This window comes from Natrix helvetica (genome assembly GCF_964273705.1).
Source record: "Natrix helvetica genome assembly, chromosome: Z".
NCBI lineage: Eukaryota > Metazoa > Chordata > Lepidosauria > Squamata > Natricidae > Natrix > Natrix helvetica.
In genome coordinates, this window is record NC_138554.1 from 116,410,855 (window position 1) to 116,436,589 (window position 25,735).

General features: G+C 40.0%; 1 protein-coding gene across 7 annotated transcripts in view; it reads left to right on the top strand.

The window, feature by feature from the left end:
- ADAM22 (ADAM metallopeptidase domain 22) overlaps window positions 1-25,735 on the top strand; it is a gene marked incomplete at its 3' end in the record, with an annotated part of 169,159 nt that overhangs the window by 68,589 nt on the left and 74,835 nt on the right. For all 7 annotated transcript variants that reach the window (XM_081969875.1, XM_081969869.1, XM_081969870.1 and 4 more), the window contains exon 5: window positions 13,575-13,657. In XM_081969875.1, the coding sequence (XP_081826001.1) occupies window positions 13,575-13,657 (83 nt within the window). The remainder of the gene's footprint in view (window positions 1-13,574; window positions 13,658-25,735) is intronic.

Here is a 25,735-nt window from a genome sequence, read left to right on the forward strand (position 1 = left end):
CCAGAGAGGTATATGTCTGTGTTTTGTAATTCTGTTGAAGGATTATCTTTCATGATAAAAGTTGATATCTGAAGGTTGCTGATTATAGTTCCCACCGAGAATGAACTTTTGATAATAGTTGTAATATAAGCTCATGTTAATACTTTTAGTACATGCTTACTTCATAGCATTGGCATAGAGAAATCTGAATGGAATGGGGAATTCTGAGTGCAGCTGGCTCCACATAATTATTCATGTTAAAAACATAAATAGGGTATAAAATTTTGCTGTATTTATCATACTGAGAAATAAAAATATTTAAACATATTTATTTAGCATTTTTTCCCCAGAATTGTATTTGTATAGACAAAGTTATCTCTTTGGAAAATATATTGAATAAATGTAGGATTTTCAAAGTTCTTGATTTTGTTAATTTCTATGCCAAAGCAATTTTCCACACCTTTACATTCAACTGATTCAATAAAAAGGTACATTAACATTTCCTAGTGTTTTAAAGTTATAGATGGCAATTAAAATTCAGGAAAGGAATTAATTTCTGATGTCACACATCAATTTTATTTGCTTTAATGTGTAGTAAACAAGTTTTATTTGCCTTAATGTAGTAAACAAGAGGGATGCGGTGGCTCAGTGGCTAAGATGATGAGCTTGTCGATCAGAAAGATTGGCAGTTTGGCAGTTTGAATCTCACTCCGTTATGCTAACTCTGCATAATGGAGTGAGCTCTCATTATTTGTCCCAGCTACTGCCAATCTAACAGTTTGAAAGCACATAAAAAATGCAAGTAGAAAAATAGGAACCACCTTTGGTGGGAAGGTAACAGCGTTCCATGCGCTTTTGGTTTTTAGTCATGCCAGTCACATGACCACGGAGACATATTTGGACAGTGCTGGCTTTTGGCTTTGAAATGGAGATGGGCACCGCCCCCTAGAGTCTGGAACGATTAGCACATATGTGCGAGGGGAACCTTTACCTATAGTAAACAAACAGTACAATTAGTTGTAAAACATTATTAGGTGACTTTTCCAATTATTTAAAACAACAGAAGTATTACATGTAGATTGCTATCAAAGAGGATGAGATATGTTTCCTTTCCTGCCAACATAATTTAGACTAGTTCTAATATATATATATATATATATATATATATATATATATATATATATATATATATATATATATATATATATATATATATATATATATATATATATATATATATATATATATATATATATATATCTTCATGGTCAATTTTTTAAATTGCTATGACAAATTTAAAATGTTTGTCGTATGCTACAACAAAAATCACTATGTTCAAATCCAAAATCTTTTTCTTATAAAAGAATTGTAATAGTATTCATTAAAGTAAACATAGGTTAAAAGAACCTGTTTATTCCAAAGTGTAAACACTAAAGATGTTGGTATTAAAGGAGATTAGGGATTTAAATTTCTATTTATTGGATATATAACAAGTGCTTTTAAAATCCAGTTAGATTCTCACATTGTTTTAATAAGAATAGTGTTTTTCTATAAAGTAAAGGCAGTGAGACTATTTTTGACAAGTTGAAAGGTAGGTATGGAATAGAAATACTTAGTCAAAATTTTTCTTCCTGTTACCTGGGAAACACTAAAGCATTTTGTTATTATTTCAGCAAATCTAGACAGGCTTCAAAATAATTAGCCTTTTAAATGTAAATGTCAAAAAATTATAATATTAATGTTTGGGCAGGGAAAACATGAATGCTACTGGCACCGCATATATGCCATATATATATCTATAGTGTCTATAGACTGTACATTACAATTCCTTAATTATGTGGCCTTCTTCAAAAAGTAGAAATGTAGAGTTCTTTAAAATCTAATATTTAAATTTTGATTTGTGGCTGTAAACTGGGCAATGATTTAAATGTGAAGAAGTACTTCCTAAAGTGTTAGGAAAACGGGGACATTCTTTCAGTACTGATACTTGGATATTCTTTTTTTTTTACTGAGAATAATAATGGTGTCTACTTCATTTCTTGGTTGTTTCTCATATGATAAAATTTGGAACATGAGATCGACTTCAAAAGAAAAATATTTCTGAGATCTGTTGTCCATTATAATCCATTCACTAAGAGCCAGATTGGTCTTGTGGTTAAGGAACAAGGCCAGGAACCAGGGCATGGTATGTTTTAGTGACAAATTAGCCATGAATGCCAGCTGAATGACAGCGGGCCAATCTCCCTCACCTCACCTCACAGGGTTGTTGTTGTGGGAACAATTGGAGGAGGAAGGAGCATTAGATATGTTTGCCACCTTGAGTTTCATTAAAGGAGAGGTGGGATATGAGAGTGAGTGAGTGAGTGAGAGAGAGAGACAGAGACAGACACACAGAAGTTAAACATTTGTTTTAGTAGATTTTTTTAATCCCACTTCAGTGGTGGGATTCAATTTTTTTTACTACCGGTTCTGTGGGTGTGGCTTGGTGGGCGTGACTTGGTGGACATGGCAGGGGGAGGATACTGTAAAATCTCTATTCCCACCCCACTCTAAGGGAAGGTACTGCAAAATCCCAATTTCTTCCCAATCAGCTGGGACTTGAGAGGCAGAGAGAGATGGGGCGGGGCCATCAGAGGTGGTATTTACCGATTCTCCGAACTACTCAAAATTTCCGCTACCAGTTCTCCAGAACTGGTCAGAACCTGCTGAATACCACCTCTGCCCCACTTGTACTTTAACTCATAATGCCTAAATTTCTGTAGTATGTTGTAGCTTTTCTATATGTGCCAACCCCCAAGCTGTACCTTCTGGGATCTGTTTTTGTGTCTTGACTTTGATTTATTTAATAACTTACTCTATGTGCATTTTGAGAAATAGCTTAGACAAAACCAGTCTGCTTTATTTAATGATCAGTACTTCCTGATTATCTTTATTTTTCCAATGTGGTTTTAAATATTCCTAAAAATTCATTCATTTTTCATCTGATATTTGATCACAGAAAGGGTAATTGCATGTAAAATGTAAGGAGGAATACATGCTAAAATCATAGTTTTACTTTTAATAAGCGTATTAGCAGTTCAACAGATGTAGTAGAATTTGTTCCAAATCCTCCACTGATAACTTGTTTAGTTTCTAGTGAACTCTTATATCGCAAACAATCACTGGTTTCTTCCTAAAAAGTCCCAGCAGGATGAACATTAAGAAAGAGAAAATTTAAATTATCTACAGCTTAGATGATTTCTTAAAAACAAAGAATAGCAGAACAAGTATTTTGTGTTTTATTATCTCTATCTATAAAATAAATAGTTTCTATATGCTTAATTCCAAGACCTGATCACCAGCTTGCATATTTATTTTTTTATTCTTTCTCTCAAGCTTGACATTCAAGGAAGGAAGGAAGGAAGGAAGGAAGGAAGGAAGGAAGGAAGGAAGGAAGGAAGGAAGGAAGGAAGGAAGGAAGGAAGGAAGGAAGGAAGGAAGAAATGAATTTTCAAATCAGATAAAAATCATGTTTAAACTAGCTCACTGAATGCATAGTTGAAGAAAAAGAACTTGATTACCTTTTGAAACTACTGAGCAGATCCTGAGGGAATTCATTCCATTGCTTGGAATCAACATATTTTTATTTTCCAAATATGCCACAATGTATAATAATAATAATAATAATAATAATAATAATAATAATAATAATAATAATAATAATAATAATAATAATAATAATAATAATAATAATAATAATAATTTTATTTGATTAGCCGCAACCCTCTCCCGAAGGACTCGGGGCGGCGTACAATCAAAACGGATAAAAATACACATAAGACAAACATATATACAAAAAGAACAGAGACATATACATATGTGCATGGAGGAGAGTTGACTTATAAGTGAAAGACAGTTAAAAACACAATTTAAAATCCCCTTAAATAAAATTACTAAATTAAAAAACCCATCAGGAGCGTTATGAAGTCATGGTTGAGCCAGGCCAGCTATTTGGAAAAGGTGGGTCTTGAGCTTGACACGGAAGGAGCGGAGGTCAGTAGTGGTCCTAATATCCGGGGGGAGGTCATTCCACAGGGCTGGGCCCGCCACAGAGAAGGCTCTGCTCCTAGGCGCCGCCCCATGGCACTGTCTGGTGGACGGCACCTGGAGAAGTCCCTCTCTGTGTGAGCGGATGGGTCGTAGGGATGTATGGGGCAGAATACGATCCCGCAGGTAACTAGGTCCTGAGCCATGGAGCGCTTTAAAGATCGTAATCAAGACCTTGAAACGCACTCGATAGACCACAGGAAGCCAGTGCAGCTCGCGCAGGAGAGGTGTCACATGGGAGTACTTAGTACTCCCCATAATCACCCGCGCGGCCGCATTCTGGACCAACTGCAGTCTCCGAGTGCATTTCAAGGGAAGCCCCATGTAGAGAGCATTAGAGTAGTCCAGACGAGACGTCACCAGCGCATGGGTGACTGTGCGTAAGGCATCCCGGTCCAATAGGGGGCGCAATTGATGCACCAGGCGAACCTGGTGGAACGCCCCCCTGGCCACGGCTGTCACATGCTCATCCATGGACAGCCTGGCATCCAGGAGGACGCCCAAATTGCGCGCCCGCTCCACGGGGGCGAGTTGAATGCCCCCAATGGCCAGAGATGGAATTATCTGGTTGAACCGGGGAGCCGGAACCCACAGCCACTCCGTCTTGGAAGGGTTGAGCCTGAGTCGGTTGTCATCCATCCAGACCCGTACGGCTTCCACACACCGGGACATCACTTCGACGGCCTCGTTGGGGTGGTTCGGGGTGGAGATGTACAGCTGAGTATCATCAGCGTACAGATGGTATCCCACCCCGAAACCACGGATGATCTCACCCAGCGGCTTCATGTATGTGTTGAACAGGAGTGGCGAGAGGACCGACCCCTGTGGCACCCCACAAGTAAGGGGGCTTAGGGTCAACCTCTGCTCCCCTGCCAACACACGTTGCGTCCGGCCGGAGAGATAGGAGCCGAACCACCGCAAAACGGTGCCCCGGGCCCCCAACCCCTCCAGTCGGTGCAACAGGATACCATGGTCGATGGTATCAAAAGCCGCCGAGAGGTCTAATAGGACCAGGATAGAGGAACAACCCCTATCTCTGGCCCTCCAGAGATCATCTACCAACGCGACCAAGGCCGTCTCTGTGCTGTGCCCAGGGCGAAAGCTGGACTGGCGCGGGTCTAGATAATCATTCTCCTCCAGATGTCATGGAAACTGAGAAGCCACCACACTCTCTACAACCTTCGCCAAAAAGGGAAGGTTGGAGACAGGACGATAATTGGCCAGCTCCGTAGGGTCCAGGGAAGGCTTCTTGAGCAAGGGTCTCACCACCGCCTCTTTCAAGGCGGCCAGGAGAGACCCCTCACCCAACGAAGCATTCACTAGGCCCAGGAGCCAGTCGCGTGTAACCTCCCAGGAAGCCAGTACAAGCCAGGAGGGACACGGGTCCAGCAAACATGTGGTAGGTCGCAGTCGTCCACGCAATCTGTCCAAATTATCTGCAGTAAACCTAATGTTTCAGGGCTGGTATTGTTACTGGAAACAAAACTTTCACTGTTTATTGCAGAGAAATCTTATTCTCTCGCCCTCACTCCAAGTTTTGACTGATGTGCTATGATTTTTCCCCCATCAAGAATTGACAATGCCAACTTTAGGGACAGGTGGTGGCGACCCGAAGACAAGCTTTGCATGTATTTATGGTGAATAGTATTCGTAATATAAAACAGAGTGGTCATATTTGTGGAATCATTAGAAGAGGATATTAGACAAACAATATTACATCCACATTGTATAAACAGATGCAATGCTACGGTATTATATTGTTATTTGTGTCAGTTACCTAAGTTACCTACTGTAAGTAACTTAGATAGGAAAGCACTTAATATGAAAGATTTCTTAGAATAAATGGAATATTGATCTCTGTTCCAAGCAAATGCTCTAGGATATATCTATTATGTAAAGCATTAGTGATGCTATTTATTTGTTCTCAAACACATGCATCCCAAGTAGCTTCTGAAGAAAAAGCGGGAGAAATTATGTTCTCTAATTTTTGGTCAGATCCAACATATTTGTTGTGAATCTATTATTGTTATAGTTTTCCATTCCTATATGTTTCTGTCCTTGTTGGTTACACATTTGAGAAGATATCATGTTTGTCATTCTTTGTTGTTTGAATAATCTAAAACAAGATATTATTATTATGGAAACTTTGTCAACTTATTGTGTTTTACTTTGTTCTCAAAAATTAGTTTTTCTCACACAAATGTTCCCATATGTTTGTGATATTTTGCTTATTCTGTGGCCTAGTATCTGTCCCAAGCAGATTATGATCTAAAGTGCCTTAATTTTCTCACTTGTCAAGAGCTGGTTCAGAAATGAGGTCTTGCCTTAATAAACTAAGGCAACTCCAGACCATACATTTCTCACTCACTTGTTTCTTCTTCAATCATCATTGCCTTTACATGCTTCTAGCCTTTCCCCAACCAAACTTTGGCTTGCTTCAAAACTTTTTCAAGTTTTCATGTCAAAACTTTTTCAATTTTTCATTCACACGCTAAATTGGCAAGTCATTACTAAGCTATATATTGCCACTATATATCCAAAAATTAAGCTAATTTTCACAGTGACCAGTTTTCTAAATTTTTGCGTGCTATAAAGGTATATAAACTAGCTTTGTTCCATTATTTTTGCAGCATTTTTGTGATAATACGCATGTGCTATGTGCCTTTAAAAAATTCACTGTATGGGTAATTGCATTATCAAAATGAGCTAATAAAGAAGTTGAAATGTAACCCCTTTTCTCTCCATCTGACAGAGAAGTTGGAACTATTTCTCATTCCAGTTAGTACTGAGCAAATTCAATAGATTTCTATAAGCTTTCTTTTTTATTTTGCAAGTTGCTAAGTTAAGCCAAGTTGATAATTGAAAACGTGGATATTGTTGTCCTTCCTCAGAAGCAGAAAAGAAATTGATTCAGGAAATCAGTTTCTCCCCCTCTCTCTCCCACCCATTTCCTCCCCCCAGGAGGTAAAACTATTCAGGTTTTTGACTTGCATAATTCACTTTCTTCTAGGGTAGCCCAATTAGAATTTTAAAGTTAAAGTACAGTGCACAATGTGTTTCTGTTCCATGGAGATGTATTCTGCTGCCAGTTGTGCTTTGTTTGATGAGCTCCATTTTTCTTCTCCTTCCTTCAGTGCAAAGCTCCCTGCTCACTCCAGGGACTTTTGTAATACTGAAGAAATTTGGGGCTAATGTTAAATGCTCATGTGGTGTAATGAGTACTATGCATAATTCTGCGCATAAAAGGCCTTCCATTAGATAGTCAAATATATACCTCCTTTGTTTTTGTTCATTTATTAGTTCTACATGGCAACTTCACAACACTTTGTATTTGAAATTGGCTTTAGTCAGAACCACTTGAAAGTAAATATTATACGAAGGAATTATAAAGACGTAGCAAGAACAAACTATTATATGACAATAATGTTCTTGTTAAGAATCTTTTAATTATCAGATCACAGTGAATTGATGGAATGAATATTAAAGCATCAGAGGCATTCAACTCTATGTTGGGTTTTGCCCTCCTCGAGGAAATGTATTTATAGGATGAATGTCAAAGCAAAACATGCGTTCAACTCTGTGTTGGATTTTTGACACTCTTGAGGAGAGATCTTAATTCTTGGTAGAGAATATGTCTGGCATATTCATTTAAAAATGCTGTAGAAGAATGGAAAATAAATGACATTGCAATCACAATAGACTAAACTTTCTGATTTGATATCTTCTAAATGGCACTCAAATCCAATGCTTCTGAAGAATAACTAGGACAAAGAAGTTGCAACTGGTTTAGGGTGGTGTAATGCAGCACTTTGGCTTCCTGAACTTCTAATGTATATACCCTGTTTCCCCAAAAATAAGACCTTCCCAGATAATAAGCCCAATTGGGCGTTTGAGCGCATGTGCTAAAATAAGCCCTTCCCCCCAAATAAGCCCTCCCCAAAAATATTGCAACACAGCAGCAGCCATGAGATGACCATGCTCACTGCCTCCTGCATCTCAAAAATAATAAAACCTCCCTGAAAATAAGGCCAAGCGCTTATTTCGGGGGCCAAAAGAAAATAAGACCCTGTCTTATTTTCAGGGAAACACAGTATTAACTTGGCTGCACAAAGAATTAGATTTTGTTCTATGTAAGTTGGATCCATATAAAATAGTAAAGGAGTTTTTGTAAAGGAAAGTGTGTGAAAGAAAGATTTCAGAACAAACAATAATTGTTTTTATTTTCTTGTTTTGTTTGTTTTGAAGTGTCTGGATTTTGTTCTTAAATGTGTCCAGACTTCCTCTATCACAGTAGTGTTCCAGTGCAAGCAACTGTGTGATTATTCTCTTGCCATTTTATTATATTTTGAAAGATCCTTTTCCAAAAATAAGTCAAGCACACAATTTAGATAGTATTATAGAACAAAAAAATAATAATATTCTGGATATTTCACCACTTTTTATTTTCAAAAAATGGGCTGGAAGAGCAATAAAAACACATTATGTAATAAACCATATTGTTTTTCAACATTTTAAAATTATTCAGGAATTGTAGACAGTGCCTGTTTAACTTTTCCACTGCAAATAGATAACAAAGAGCTGCTTGTTCTATCCATTGATTTATTTCTGCTTTAGGGAAAGTTCTGAAATGGAAATTGGGAAGAATTGATTTGGGAAGTATGTACGTAGGGGACTTAGCAATAGAATGGATTCCCCCCTCCCCCTTTCTCTGTAACTGCATTATTCTAGCAAAAATGCTTTGGGAAAACTCCCTTTGCTCATCTTTACCTTAATCCTAACCTATAGTCTCACTTTATGCGATAGTTCTATTTTGGTTTAAGTGACATAAATGGACGCAAGTGACATTCTACAGTATGTGTCATCTGAATCATAGTGATATTGTGAAAATGACACAGACGCTCTAGTGTTTGGTGCCTTGTTTTATAATACAGTTGTAAAATTTGGATAAGGTAATGGAAATTTCTGTCATTCTATTGGAAGTTCTCCAAATGTAGTTGCTTAGTATGTATAACAAATGACCTAAGGGGAAAGGGCAATATTGGAATAATTTATATCATGGTGAATTAAAATGAATTTGCGTAATCCTTTTGTGACCCCCTTAGCCCTTCTTTTCTCTTATAATTCTTCCCTTTATTTTTTTTCCCTTCAATTTTGTTCTAAATCAAAAGCAAAGATTAATTTCTGAATTTACAAGAGTTGGAGAATTGAAGGGGCTTAGAAAAAAGATGAAGCAATTGTCAATTCTTTTGTTTTCAATTAGGCCAGACCCAGGAGTGTTTTCTGGGAAAAAAAAGGAACTGTATTAGGTTAGAAGCAGAGGTGGTATTCAGCAGGTTCTGACCAGTTCTGGAGAACTGGTAATGGAAATTTTGAGTAGTTCGGAGAACTGGTAAATACCACCTTTCACTGGCCCTGCCCCCATCTATTCTCTGCCTCCCGAGTCCCAGCTGATTGGGAGGAAATGGGATTTTGCCGTATCCTTCCCTTGGATTGGTGAGGGAATGGAGATTTTACAGTATCCTTCCCCTGCCACCCCCACCAAGCCATGCCACCCCCTCCAAGCCACTCCCACAGAACTGGTAGTAAAAAATTATTGAATCCTACCACTGGTTAGAAGGCTTTCCAACCTGGCATTTTTTTTGCGTTGTAACATATTCAGACAACACCATGTTGGTTTGTACATGTTTGTATATAACACGTTTATATACTCACATCTGTGCATGGAACTTATGTCAGAGAGTTGAGAGAGTAAATTAAGTCAAGAATTTTGCCTTAGAGTTTGCATTTCCTGCTAGTAATTATTATGATTTGTTTAGAATAAAGGAGGCAAGAAAAAAAAAACAGTCCCTAATTTTCTTCCCTTTTTTTAGGTGTGATTCAAAGCCAGTCCCTTTGCTCTTAAGCAAAGCAATCAAGGGACAGCTTTCTGAGCAGATGCTGTCATATCTTTCTTGCCAGATGTCAGAAAGCCATCTTTCCATGCCTTGCAGCTGACTGCATAAAACATTGTATCAGTAGCATAGGATTCTCTTGTCATTAAGGACACTATACTAGAGTTGATGCAGTATTTGCATTGTTTCTGTGATTTCAGTTGACTATACCTTGTTTTCAAAAATGATAGTTTAGAATAATGATTTATATATTCTGCTTTTGATAAAAATGAGATGACTTTCCAAATAAAAACCAATTCAGACATTTCATTTAATCATGCAGTTCTCGATATATCTTTTTCTCATTCAAAGTATTTATTGGGACCTAAAAGGGAGGGAATAGATATCTATGATTATATATGTATGTCTCAGAGGTTCACCTATCTCATTTATTGTTACTTAGAAATGTATTCAATTATTATGCAATTTTGAATTACATAATTACAAAGTTAGAACCACAGAACTGTATTATAAAACAAGGCACCAAACAGTAGCATACATTCAGTCAAAAGACCAGGTAAATTAGTAAGTTGTCATCTAGCATAAACAATTAATAAATTCTTGTACCAACTATAATTGGAAGGGAATAGAATTCTGCAATGAGACGTAAACATTTTGAACATTCCCTTTTTGATTGCCATAAAATAACAAGTGTGTAATTATCAAATTGAAGAACAGCTGCAGGAATTGGATATGTCTAGTTTAATGAAAAGGACTACAGGTGATCTGATAGCAATGTACCAATATCTCAGGGGCTGCCACAAAGAAGAGGGAGTCAAGCTATTCTCCAAAGCACCTTAGGGCTGGACAAGAAGAAATGGGTGGAAACTAATCAAAGAGAAAAGCAACCTAGAAACTAAGAAGAAATTTCCTGACAGAACAATTAATCAGTGGAACAGCTTGCCTCCAGAAGTTGTGAATGCTCCAACACTGGAAGTTTTTAAGAAGATGTTGGCTAACCATTTGTCTGAAGTGGTGTAGGGTTTCCTGCCTAAGCAGGGGTTGGACTAGAAGATCTCCAAGGTACCTTCCAACTCTGTTATTATATTAAATGGCATCCCTCCTTGATCTTCTTTATTGGAAAAGTACATACAGTAACTTCCCGTTCATCAATCTCAGTCTTAAATATGTCCCAAATTATACCCAATGAAAAAAATCAATAGGAAAAGATAAAGTAACAATAAATGGGAAAAGGAGAGAAATAGGAAAAAAAGTCTAGTTGATAAACATGACTAACTTACTTTTCAGCAGAATACGGCCCTATTCACTTTCTCTCTTGATGCCATCCAACAATTCTGCCACATCTTTCTGATTTTTCTTAATGTTGTTTCTCTTTCTACATGTCTGCATTCCTTCAAGATGTGTCTTGAAATTTGAATGGAGCAGAATGATGTTTCCCTAATGTGTTGAGTTTCTAGGCCATGCAGAATTAAGTTCATGTCATATATGCCACAGTATTATTTGGGGGGCACGCACAATTCTTCTTTTCTCAATGTACTAGTAACCTTTGTCTCAGTGCAATTTGAAAAAGTTGCATGATCTTTCTGCCAATGGATATTTGTGGCGTTTTAATAATTGGTAATAAAATTTACCTCCATGCTGAGAACAATGATTTCTCAACCCAGCTGTCTTGCAATGGCTGCCTGCTAGGAAACAAAAAGGTTAAATCATCTGTTGGTATTTCAGAAATATCACACAACTCATTATCTTGGCTAGGTCAGGGCATCATTGTGACTAACAAATGATGTCACTAATTGCCTCTGCTTTCCTTGGAAAAACAAATTGTTAAAGGATATCTACATAAGAATGATAGAAAACAACATTTTACTTCCATCTGGAACTGAGTTTTTTAGGACAGGAAGACTTAACTTGAAAAGCAAGCTTTTTATGTCATATTTATTGATTGCAATTTAATGTGTTCTATGGAAATAGACATTTATTCCCTATATAGTATGAATGCATAAATTTAGTTTTTAATTTTAATTAGTTTAAATGTATTTAGTTATTTTTTATTAATACTTTGGTAACAGTATTGATTCATTTAAGGTTTGCTTATATTTCACTGTATTCCCAACCATTGAAGATTAGTCTATACTAGAAGAGTTGAAACATGAATAAATTACTTAACTAGTGACAAAGTTAACATATTTCAAACCAAAAGTTAACATATTTCTATTATAACAATGGGTTATGCTTTTTCAGGGTATTTTTTGTTATCTGAAAAAAAATGTTGTTGAAAACTTGCACATGTCTGCAAAACCGATTTGATAAATGATCATTACAAGGAGAGAAATGAACTTTTGAATTATAAACAAAGATTGTGTTAGAATGTTGCTTTGGAAAGCCATTACTTGCAAGCAAGCAAAAAGTATTTAAATCAGTGTTTTTAAAACTTGGCAAATTAGAGATGTGTGGACTTTAAATTTTAGCTTGCTGGGAGGTTGAAGCCTAATGACTTTAAAGTTGCCAAGTTTGAAAAATGGTGGTTTAAGCCATATATGGCAACTGACTGACTGTATCATCTTTCAAAGTAAATACATATTCAATGGAGCTAAGTTGTTAAATCCATTGACCCTATTCAACCTAGGATCTGTTTGTCTTGAAGATGAGCAGAAGTATTTTCTGTCTCAATTTAATTGCAATCATTTATTGTGAAGTTTTATAATCTTTGGGGGGTGGGGAAAGTACAGACAGTCCTCAACGTACAACAGTCCATTTAGTGACCGTTCAAAGTTATAATGGCACTGAAAAAAAGTGACATGACCATTTTTCACACTTAAGACCTTTGAAGCATTCCTGTGGCAACATGGTCAAAATTGAGATGCTTGGCAACTGGTTCATACTTATGACCATTGCTGTGTCCCAAGGTCATATTTTTGCAACCTTCTCACAAGCAAAGTCAAGGGGGAAGCCAGATTCACTTAAACAACTATGTTAATTATGTAACAACTGCATTGATTCACTTAACAACTATGGCAAGAAAGGTTGTAAGATGGGGCAAAGCTCACTTAACAAATGTCTCACTTAACAACAGAAATGCTGGGCTCAATTGTGGTTGTAAGTCAAGGGCTACCTGTATGTAGAAATAAAACCTACTTGGAAGAATTCTTTAATTCTTTCATTAGATCCATTGACAATATTCTATTAAAAATTGTGTACATTTAAAAGTATACACTGCCTGATATAAAGCTATATATCGGTACCTTTATTAATTGTAAACAACCCAGAGTTACTTAGGAGATGGATGGTGACTAATTTGATTAATAAATAAAAGAAAAAAGAAAGAAAGAACAGAGCAGAACTAGTGCCAGTATTTTCGATCTTTCCTGTCTTTTTCAATTATGTCAGCGTTCTAAGCAACAGTAAGCCAAAAAAAGAAAGAAAGAAAGAAAAGAAGTTACTTTGTTTGGGCTAACCTTTAGATCAGGTACATAGGAAGGCCCATCCAGTTATTGGTGTATTGTTCAGCCATTTATTTCAGCTTATCTGATTTTACAACTTATTTTGGGGTTGGACTCAGAACTGTCTTTGGGACATGTCGGAAATAAAATGAATTCATAGTCTTTGTTCTAATTGCAGGGAGGAGAACATTGTTATTATCAAGGTCACATCAGAGGGAATCCAGATTCATTTGTTGCTCTGTCCACCTGCCATGGACTTCAGTAAGTTTCTGTTAAGATTAAAATGAAATGATTAAAATGGAACAAGATGGTTTTGAAATTTCATTTTCTGCTAAAAAGTAAGTCTACTCTACTTCTTTGGAATAGAGATTGGACAGTGTTATGAAAATTGATTGATTGGAATCAATTCATAGTTGGGTTTGATTGCAAATGCTAAATAAATAAAAGTGTTAAATAGATTAGCTCCAAAGTCAAGAAGCTTTGCTTGGGACTAAAAAACCGCTTGGGCTCTCCACTCTGGGATGGAAAATCCTCCATGGCTGAAAATCTTGCTTGGATTTCAGCTACAGGGGATTTCCAGCTAAGAAGTGAAAGATTTCAGAATTCCTTACACTCTGGTTTAAAAATGCTTTGGGCTGGAAATCCTGCTGGGATTTAGGCATGGACGTTTTTCTGCCAGACATAATTTTTTGCTAAGCAGCAGTGACTTTTTAGCCTTCCTTGCATTAATTTTCTGGAGAACTGGCAAGGTAGATTGTAAGTGGCAATCGTGTTATTTTGCGACACTTGGCAACCAATCGTAAATGTGAACCAGTTTTCAAACACCTAGATTGAAATTGTGACCAGAGAGATGGTTCAGTGTGCAAAATCTCAGGCAGGGATCGTAAGTCCCTTCATTTAGCATCATAATAACTTTAAATGGTTGCTGAACAAATGGTCATAAATCAAGGACTACCCGTATGCTGTTGTGTGAAATCTGTGCTTCAAATCTTAGCCCAACTGCAGGCTTATGCAAATTAATAAAAGGAATTTAGGCAAGCCCTTATCTCCTAGCCTTTTTCTACTCCTATCTAACCAGTAACACTGGGGGCGCTACTCTATTTTGCGATACTGTAATTTTTGAATTAATGTATATTAAAAATTTAATACATTCTAAATGCTAAGGATTATTTACTTGTTTGTTTATATGTCATACAATATGGATTCATATGCTTATATTTCATATGCATATTTCATACTTATGCTTCAAACCAGAATGCTCATCCTAGTAAGATATTACTTCTAAGGTCAATTGAGGGATGCTGCTGTTATAAATAGAAGCACTTATCTCAGGATTCTCTGTCATCTTCCAATTTCCCTGAAAGGCTGGCACTTATCTTAGGGGAACTTCATTGATTGATGGCTTAATTCTTTCAGTATCACTTTTCAAAATACATTTAAACATTATTATATACATATTTTTCAGAATTGAGTATTGTATTTAGTTGCACGTAGGAGTATATGTGTGTGGGTTTTAAATGCACATTTTACCTCTTGTCAGATTGGTGTGTGTGTGTGTGTGTGTGTGTGTGTGTGTGTGTGTGTGTGCAAAACAAAGGAATTAATATATAATCATATTCTTCCATTCGTTCTTGGAGACTGCCTGGACATACTCTTGTAGTTTTCTTGGCAAGGTTTTTCAGAAATGATTTGCCATTGCCTCCTTCCTGGGGCTGAGAGTAAGTAACTGACCCGAGGTCAGGCAGCTGACTTAATGCCCAAGGCAGAACTAGAACTCACAGGTTGCTAGCCTGATACCGTAACCACTATATGAAATTGGTGATTTCTGTCTGTGTGTCTCCTTCTCTCTTTCTGCACTTGTGCGCACATGCACAGAGACACACACTCTTTTGCAAATTTTTGGCAGGTTAACAGAATAACAGAGTTGGAAGGGACCTTGGAGTTCAAGCAAGAAACCATATACCATTTCAGACAAATGGTGGTCCAATCTCTTCTTAAAAACCATCAGTGTTGGAACACTGGAGGCAAGTCATTCCACTGATTAATTGTTCCAACTGTCAAGTTGGTTGTCTTCTTGATTAGTTTCCATCCATTGCTTTTTGTCCTGCCTTCAGGTGATTTGAAGAATAGGCTGACCCATTCTTCTTTTTAGCAGCCCCTTATATATTGGAACACTGCTATCATGTCATCCTTTTCGTTAAACTAGAACATGCCCAATTCCTGAAACTTTTCTTTTAGTCTCAAAGCCCCTAATCACCCTTGTTCTTTTCTGCACTCTTTCTAGAATCTCAACATCTTTTTTATATCGCGGCAGCCAAAACTGGATACAGTATTCCTAGTGTGGTCTTAGCAGGGCATTATAAAGTGGTATTAACACTTCCTGTGATTCTGATTCTACCTTGTTAATGCCTAGGACTGCTTTGGCTTCTTTTGGCAGCTGTAACATGCCACTGGCTCATATTTAAGTGAATGTCCACTAAGACTCCCAAGATCCTTCTTACAATTATTACTATTGAGTCAGGTACCACTTACTCTATACCTATGCATTTGTTTTTCTTGTCTAAATGTAGAACATTACTTTTCTCACCATTGAATACTATTTTGTTAGATAGGACTCAATGTTCAAGTCTGTCAAGATTCTTCTGTATCTTGAGTGTGTCTTTTGAAGTATTGCCTACTCCTATCAGCTGGGTATCATCTGCAGTTTGTTGAATTCCCCATCTATCCCCTCGTCCAAATCATTGATGAAAATATTAAAGATACTGGGCCTAAGACAGTCTTGGAGTATCCCATTGCACATTTCCCTCCATGTCGGTGCAGTTCTATTAAGGATTACACCTTGAGTGTGGTTGATCAACAGTTACAAATCCATTTGGTGATACTGTCTAACCCACATTTTCTTTCTTATCAAATATTAAGTTGTGGTCTACTTTATCAAACACCTTGCTTAAGTCCAGGTAAATTAGATTGGCAGCACTTTGCTGGTCCTCTAATTTTGCCACATTGTCAAAGAATGCAGTCTTGCACGATCTGTTTTTGGTAAAGCCATGTTGATTTCTGGTTATGACTTTGTCTCTAAGTGTTCTCAGATTTGTTGCTTGATTATTTTCCCAGAATCTTCCCAGGTAGTGATGTTAGGCTGCACACTAGGTTCATGTTATACAACTGAGTATCACTCTAAAATAGTACTTTAAATGCAGGTCTTTTAGCTTTCTTTTATTGTAAAGTTTTAGTTCTTTAGTTCTCTGCCTAATGATCTGTCATTCTATCTGTCCCTTTTCTGGTCCCTATTCCTTTCCAGTAATTTAAAGAATCAGTAAAATAGAATGCTAGCTTTATTTTTTTCCATGCTTCCTGCTGCATTCATGCTAATGATAAAAACTCAAGACTAGTCAATTTGGTAATATTTTAGGCAGTATACCACAAATGCAAGGAAAAACCCAGTTTTATCCTGAGGTATTCTGTGCAAGCTAGAATCTCTAATGTGAAAATGACCTTACTAGTTAGCCTTTTGTTCAGAAGAGAGTTAATGACTTAAGAAGAAGTAGAAGATTGAGAATACATTATTGGAGTTGTTGAAAAATATTATAATATTATAATGAGTAATGTAAAGTTTGAAAGCCAAATGCATAACTTAAACTAGATTAAAAGCAAATATTATTTGCAAGGATATAAAGTTAGGAAGAAATATAATGAATACTGTGTTTATGGAGATTCTCAGTCATCCAGGTCATGGTTGTCCCAAAGATTCTTTTTCAAGACTTTCTGGTTTTTCTTTGACGACGTTTCGCTTCTCCTGTGCGCTGCTTGGAGAGTTCAAGCATGGGTTAATTCTGTCTGACTGCCCTGGACTAAATTGAAGATCTTTAGCCACGCCTCCTGTGCTGGCACCTCAGATTTTTAAATTCAGTCTAAGCCCAGTGAACGTGTTGCAACATGGTTCCTACAAAAATCCTTGATTGGACTCTCCAACTAGCTTTCATCCGAATTTATTGTAGTATACAGGTTGGTGAGCGTTTTTTGGAAAGTTTTTCTCCATCAGCTGCATTGATCTGTGAGCCGATGTGACCTTGGCTTCGTTCGGGTGTGCGCAGCTGTCAGGCGGCCAAGGGCGCCGAGGGGGTATTGGAATGCTGACGTCTCACTCGTTTAGGGTCTTCTGGGCACAGCGACAGTGGTTACGGACCCAGCTACTTGCGTTCTTGCACATAGCTTTGAAGCGGCTTCGGAAGCCTTCCGACCGGCTTTCTCGTTGCGGTGGTCATTTTCTGGCTTCAGTGAGGGCTGTGGCCATTTTAACTTGTGAGTTTCCCGCCTTTTCAATGCGGCAGCCATTTTGTGGCCATCAGTTGCTTGCGTCAGACATAGTCAGAGTCAAATTGCTGCTGTTCCTTCCTGCTGCAGCCCAATCATCCCTGCCTTTATCAGAGGCCGCAGGAGTCTCTCCATCCGGCCATCTGGTGGGTTTCCTTCCCCACTACCAGTGAGGCTTGACCCTCGGAGCACCTGCAGTAGTTTTGACCATCTCCCGCCACACTCCTGCTTTGCCACCTGGGGAGCGCTTGGAGCAGTTGGGCTCGTGCCTCGTGGACGGCCTACCATGTCTCTCGTTCCTTCCTCAGAACTATCCACAGCCTTTGGTCTCCAGGTGGTGAGTGCAGTGCATTTGCCTAGACAAGGATTCTATATAGCTCCTACCATGGCAGAGAGAACCCCTGATGAGGCAGACCATCCAGTTCTCTCAACCAGTAGCGGGGGGCACTAGACAAGCCAGCAAGGCAGCCTCAGAGGCCCTTAGCAGATACCATCAGGCTGGGGGGCAGAAACAGGCCAGTTTCAGGACAAGGTGCCCTTAGGTGCCAGAAGGTGCTTGAAAAGCAATTTGAGAAGGCTCAACGCACAGCTACATCAACTGCAGAGCCTCCCATAGGGGATTCGCCCCAGGAGCTACCCCCTGTTGCCTTTGAACAGTCCATTCCAGACAGTGAGGATGAGGAACAGCAATTCTCCTCTGATGCCTCCTTAGCATCCGCAGGGTCCCCCAGGCCTTTGATGGCAGACAATGTTATTCCAATGTTCGCTTGAAGTGGAGGAGGATCTCCCTCCAATATTGCCCCTGGCTCCTCAGCTTCTCTTGCCCCAGGCCACAAAACAGGCCCACCCGGTAGAGGATCAAGGTCCAGCCTTATCTGCAGAAATGCAAGAGGTGATAACTACGGCCATTTCCCAGGGCATTGCAAAAGGGCTTAAGCAGAAATCCAAGCGGGCCTGCAAGTCTAGCACCACCGGTGCTCAGCCCCGAGACACTACCCACACACCATCTCCCCCGCAGTCTTTGCTGGACAGCGAAGATTCTGCTGTAGACGAGGATGTTTTGCCTGAGCAGGAATTCTCTGGGGATGAGGGGGCTGTCCCAGACAAACCAGCATTTACTGGTATATTTAACCAGACTTCCTTCAAGACTATCATTAAGAAGGCCAAAATGGCTACCTGCTTTGGGGCCTCACTCCCTGAACAAGCTGCCTCTGAAATAGTCGAACATGGTGAAGGGCTCTTTGACGAGCCCGTTGTTGCTTAGAAAATAGTCCCAGTACCCAAATTATTTCTGAATGTTATGTAGCGCCAGTGGGCCCAATCTGGTACTCTAGCCACGCCTAATAATAGTGACAGGAAACTTTACACTGTGGATGCTACCTTAGAGGATCTTTTAAAACTACCTCAGGTGGATCCACCGGTGCAGGCTCTTACATCCTCTTCCTTCCTGCCACCTGATGGTTTAGAGGGTCTGAAAGTAGAGGACAAGAGATTAGAAAAAGCATGTCATAAGACTCATCAGGCAGCAGCTTGGCCATTAAGATGGCCACCTCTGCTTCCTTTATGTCTAGGACATCCCTTCTGTGGCTCTGCCAGCTTGCCGCCAAACTTCCTGCAGGTGTCGTCCTGCAGGAAGCTGAGGCAGGAACTTAACAAGATCATGGCGGCAGCTGAATACACGGCTGATGCTACCCTTAATTCATCAAAATTCGCATCAAGGGCCTTAGCTTCCAATGTCACTACACACTGGCTATTATGGTTGCGTCACTGAATGCCGATATGAGGTCCAAATGGAAGTTAGCCTCAGCTCCCTTCAAGGCAACAAAACTTTTTGGTGAGGTCTTGGACCCGGTTCTCGCTGAGAACAAAGATAAAAAGAAGGTGATGCCCTCTGTTTCTAAAAAGGTGGAGCGCAAAGGCTCTGGATACTTTAGGAAACAGTCCTTTCATTCCTTTGAGGCCTCCACCAGTTCCGGACATTTCCATCGTCCATATGCACAGGGTTCCAATCGGTCCCAGGACCGCCAGTCATTTTGTGATAGGGACTGCAACCAATACTTCTTCAAGTGCCCATACTATGGAGGTTCTGGCTCTAGGCCATTCCGTCGCTATAAGAGATGCCCAGAGGTCGGCTCCCATTGGAGGCCGCCTGCAGTTTTTCCAGGAGAAATTGGAGCAGACCACGTCAGACTAGTGGGTTCTTCAAACCATCCGACTGGGTCTGACCCTGGAATTCATCTCCCCTCCCCCCGCCACTTCATCCACTGTCGCATTTCCTCCTCCCCAGTCAAAAGGTTCCTGATGGAGCAGGAGATTCAGCACCTTTGGGAGATAAGGGCCATAGAAATAGTGTCAGTGGGACATGAAAGGTCAGGTTTCTATTACATCCTGTTCCTGGTCCCAAAGAACTCAGGAGGGTGGAAGGGGATATCAGATCTAAAAAAGTTAAATTACCATCTGGTGTACAAATGCTTCAAGATCTTCCTCCAGTCAATTCTGGGCTGCAACAGGCTGGGAGATCTGCTAACATCAATAGATCTCCGCGAAGCGTACCTCCACATCCCAATCTGAAAGGCCCATCGCAAGTCCCTGAGGTTTTATTACGCAGGCAAGCACTATCAGTACAGGGCACTGCCATTCGGGCTGTCATCGGCCCCCAGGACATTTACAAAGATTCTGGCAGCGGTGGTTGCGTCCCTGAGGTCACGCCCAGTTCAACTTCAAGCATATCTAGACGACATTCTCATCTTATTGTCGTCCTCTCAACAAGCAGTCAGGGACCTCTGGTTGATGATGAGAGTTCTGCAAGATCACGGCTTCTCTGTCAATCTGGAAAAAAGCCACCTCACTCCCACCACCAGGTTGCAGCATCTCAGCGCAATAATAGACACTGTCAATTGCCAGGTCGCATTGTCCCAGGAGTGGATCTCCAGTATCAGAAAACTGGTACTCCAGGTGCGGACTTCGCAGTCGGGTCCCATTATTCAGTTATTGACTCTCCTCAGCAAAATGATTGCTTGCCTGTCAATAGTATCGTGGGTAAGGTTGCACTTGAGACAGCTGCAGTGGTGTCTTCTGCCCCACCAAAGGGCCAAGAACAGCAACTCTCCCACACCAATTCCAGTTCCACTCAATGTCCATCAGTCCCTACAGTGGTGGCTTTCTCCAGCGTTGACCAAGGGCAGTCTCTTCCGCAGACTGGATCGCCTCATCATCATGACGGACGCCAGTCTATTTGGGTGGGGAACCCATTTCGACAACTAGGTCGCACAAGGCAGGTGGTCCGCCAGCGATCTCAGCATAAACTGACTGGAGCTAAAAGCAGCAAGACTAGCTCTTCTACATTTTCAGACAACAGTCCAAGGTCACCATGTAATGTTGCTCACGGACAATGTGGCCACCAAGGCACATGTAAACTGCCAAGGGGGCACTTGCTCCAAGTCATTGATGGCAGAGGCGGAACATCTGGGGAGGTGGGTGGAGAAACAGTTGTCATCCCTCCGAGCGGAGCACATTGCCAGGGTGAGCAATGTCCAGGCGGATTGGCTGAGCAGGGCCACAATTGACCACTCAGAGTGGCATCTGCACCCAGACCTTTTCCTCAAGATCACGCAGAGGTTCGGCCACCCGTCAGTTGATCTATTCGCCACCCTGGAAAACTCCCATCTTCCTCGATTCTTCTCCAGGTTACAGTGTCCAGAAGCAGAGGGAGTCAATGCTCTGCTTTGCCACTGGCCACCCGGCCTGCTCTATGTGTTTTCACCGATCCCACTCCTTCCCAGCATGATTCACAAGATACTAGTGGAACAAGCGGAGGTGCTTCTAGTGGCACCATTCTGGCCCAGACATGGTTCGCCGACCGTGTGAGTCTCTCCATTGCTAAACCATGGAGAATTCCTCCGGAGGAGGTCTCTCTCAACTAGGGGGCTCTATCACACCCAGAGCCCAGTGGTTGCAATTAGCCATCTGGCACTTGAGAGCAGCCTCCAAGAGAAATACAGACTATCTGCTAAGGTCATACAAACCATTCAAGCCTCTCAGCGACCTTCAACCACCAAAATTTGCGATGTCACCTGGGCCGCCTTCACCAGGTGGTGTACTCAAAAGTCTATTGATTTCACTTCTGCCACCATTCCACAGATTTTGCAGGAGGGGTTGGACCAAGGGTTAGCGGCGAACATGCTCCAGCGTCAGGTTGCAATGCTGTCTACAGTCCTGGCTTCCAGCAACCACTTCTTCCTTGCACGTCATCCCAGGGTCCGCAGTTTCCTAAAAGGAGCCACCAACTTATCTCCTCCTGTCATCCATTGTTATCCGTACTGGGAGTTGAACATTGTCTTGAGGGCTCTGATAGCCCCTCCGTTAGAGCCCCTTCGATCCTGTGACTTGAAACACCTGACTTTCAAAACGGTCTTTCTAATGGCTATTACCTCTGCGCGAAGGATCTCAGAGCTAGTGGTCATGTCTGTCAGGGAGGACCTATGTATCATACATCCCGACGGGGTCGTTTTGTTCATTCCTAAAGTCAGCACCTCGTTTCACCGGAACCAGGAAGTCATTCCTCCGGACTTTTGCCCGCATTCAAGACATCCTAGGGAGTGCAGATGGCACAAGCTAGATGTGTGCAGGACACTCCGCAAGTACATCAAGTGCACGGCGTTGTTTTGGCGGTCTGAATCCCTCTTCATATCGTTTCAGCCTACCACTATGGTATAAGGTCACCTCTGCCACCATCGGCCGATGGTTGCGTGCCTGCATCGCCCTTGCCTATCAGCTCCAGTCTACACAGGTGCCACGTCACATCACAGCCCACTCTACAAGGAGCACCGCATCTACAGCAGCCTGGGCGACTCAAACAGCCATAGAGGAGATCTGCAGGGTGGCAACGTGGCATCACCGTCTCAATTTGTTTGGAACTTTAAGTTAGATAAGTTCGTGTTGGTGGACGCAGCATTTAGGAGACAAGTTCTTCAGGGCATTCATTCGGCTGGAGAGACCATTAACTCAAGTACTCCCGGCCCTATTGACATTTAGCTTGGGTATGTCCCATACTTGGATTCTCCAAGAAGCACACAGGAGAAGTAGCATTGGCTTACCTGAACAGTCTTCTCTGTGCACTGCGGGAGAGTCCAACCCCGCCCTAGGGTCTCTCACTGTGTTCATTTGTTGCTGAAGTTTCTTCTTCTAACATGTGCCTTATGTGTTCTCAGCTGACCAGAGCTTATGACTTATGCTGTTGTTTTCTTACCACTATGAATTACTATTGACTTGATATGGAACCACTGTTGAACTGACTACAAGTCCACGCCTTCATCCAAAAATCTGAGGTGCCAGCACAGGAGGCGTGGCTAAAGATCTTCAATTCAGTATAGGGCAGTCAGACAGAATTAAGACTCTCCCGCAGCACGCAGAGAAGACCATTCAGGAAAGCCAACACTACTTCTCATCCAAGAAGCTTCTTCAGCTGTTACTAGATGGTGGGGAATGGAAGGATTTAAGCTCTTTGCAAACAGCTGGTCATTTGCATTTTTTAGTGGGTCATTAAGGTCACCTGGCAGGTTATCTGCGTCATCAGGATCACCTGAGTGGTGTAGATGGGTGCGAAGTCTTTTTGGAACTGTTGAAAGGACTGTGTTGTAGACTGAAGATAGATGACATCATATCCCCCCTCCTCTGTTGAGAGAGATCTGTTCAATTTTGACAGATGGCTTCTTTGACCCCTCAGCAAACATAACATACACACATACTTCAAACCCAAGAAAACACTAAGGTAGAAGCTTATCCACCCCAAGGATGAAACACGACCTGCAGATCTGTACATTAAGGAAACAAAACAACCAATTACTTCATAAACACATGGCACAACATAGGAGAACAAACCCATCAGGACTAGATTCAGCAGTCCATCTGCATTTAAAAGATAAATCCCACTCTTTTAAATTCAGCAAAGTCCACATTTTGGATACAGAGGATCGCTGGTTTGAAAAAGGAGTCAAAGAGGCCATCTATGTCAAAATTAAACAGCCCTCTCTCAACAGAGTGGGAGGGATATGACATTATCTATCTCCAGTCTACAACAGAGGCCTTTCAACAGTTCTAAAAAGGCTCCACACTCATTTGGATGAGAAGTGAAACGTCTTCAAAGAAAACCAGAAAGTCCAGTTGCCTCTTGAAAAAACACCTTTGGGATAATGAATGCTGTGGTGTAAAATAGATTTAGTTCGATTTCCTTTTAATTTCTGTTTATCTTCTGACTTTTGTTCTTTTGCTTATTATTTACCCAATCTATGTTTTGTATGAAGTTTGTTATCCTGAAAGGAAATAAAGACATCGATATACATGTATATATGTAATGACAATTTATGTACAATATTTAAAAAAAGATTGCAATGACAATTTATGTACAATCTTTATAAATCCAAAACAACAGCAAAAGCAAAATTTCAAAAGATAATAAAAACTGGAAAATTTCTCCCTGTCTATCTAATACACTCATATAAATGTGATTAATTAAATGCTGAGAGTACATAGAAAAAATGTACTAAATGACTGTCGCTAGGAAAAATCAAGGAAAGGAATTAAAACTCAGTTTTTAACAGATGATCAGAAATCAGTAATTAATTTAACCAGGTAGTACAAATAATATATTCATATTAAACAGTAAGTACATGCAAATGAAGAGGAATCTGCCTAAAAGGATCCTTGATGAAAATATGCATTGATTTCAAAAGAAAAAAATATTGCAACTGTACAAACAGATATTGATTTTTTAAAATAAAAATCGTAGTCTCGGGGGAATAGATGAGTAGCTAGTTATTCCTTAGTCCATCCCACTGATAATGCAGTATATAAACCTGCCATAGTCTAATGCATAACATACATTATTTAATCAGCTTGCCAGTTATACGTGCAAGGTCAGAATCCAAGTATTAAAAATACTTGGCCAAGAGAGATTCAGTTCCTTGAAGGATCTACAGTAAATGCAAAAGAGGACATAGCTAGGGAGGCAATTATGTGCAGTGCTGTATCCTATAACATACTTTATCTGTTCAGAAAAATAGATACTATATAAATAAACTTTCTAAATTGTCACCTTGATTTTGATTTTCAGCTCTTTCTTCAAAAAGTTTTTGATCTGTAGAATACAATAGCGTAGTTATATTTTTTCCTTACTTTTCTTTTTTTAAGTTTCTGAAATTTTAAAGTATAGATCTTCTAAATCTAAAATTTGTGTAATTCCACTTCTTTGTTTGTATTGAACTTTTCAAGAAATAACTGCAGTGAAATGGGAATAACACTATACATAGAATAAAAGCAACTGTATGTGAGATTAAAGTGATAGTACTTATTCAATAAATTGTTAGAAGAGGGACTGCCTCATGAATACTTTTCTAATTCTGTCATTCGAACTTGTACACACAAACCTGAACACCTTCCTGAGATCAGCTGTTGTCCTCCAGATTGCCCTCACAACTCTACGGGTATTTCTCAATTTATGACCACTCATTCAGTGACTGTTCAAACATGTGGCACATCTGTATCTCAAAGTCATGGCTGTTGCAGTGTCTCTGTGGTCATGCGATCACCATTTATGACCTTCTTTATGACCACCAAGCAAAAGGAATTGGGAAGTTGGCAGGAGGTTGCAAATGGTAACCATATGATGTCCTCACTTAATGACCCATGATGATTCATTTAGCAATGGAAACCAGGTCAAATTACCATCATTAAGCAGTGCGGTCACATGATATCTTGCTTTATTATTACATTGTTTAGTGATGGCAGTTGTAGTCCCAATTGCCATTGTAACCCAAGCACTATCTGTAGTTTCTTCTTTTACTTATAGCCTGACCTGCTTTGAATAGCCAAACAGGGAGCTGAACCTCTTTCTTGTTATGCAGGAAACATTTGGCTTTCCAGCATTCAGAGATACTGATGTTTAGACAGCACAAAAACTGAAAAAGGATAGAACTACTATGCTCTTTTTAACTCCTACCATCAGCATAGATCTTTGATAGCACAAAA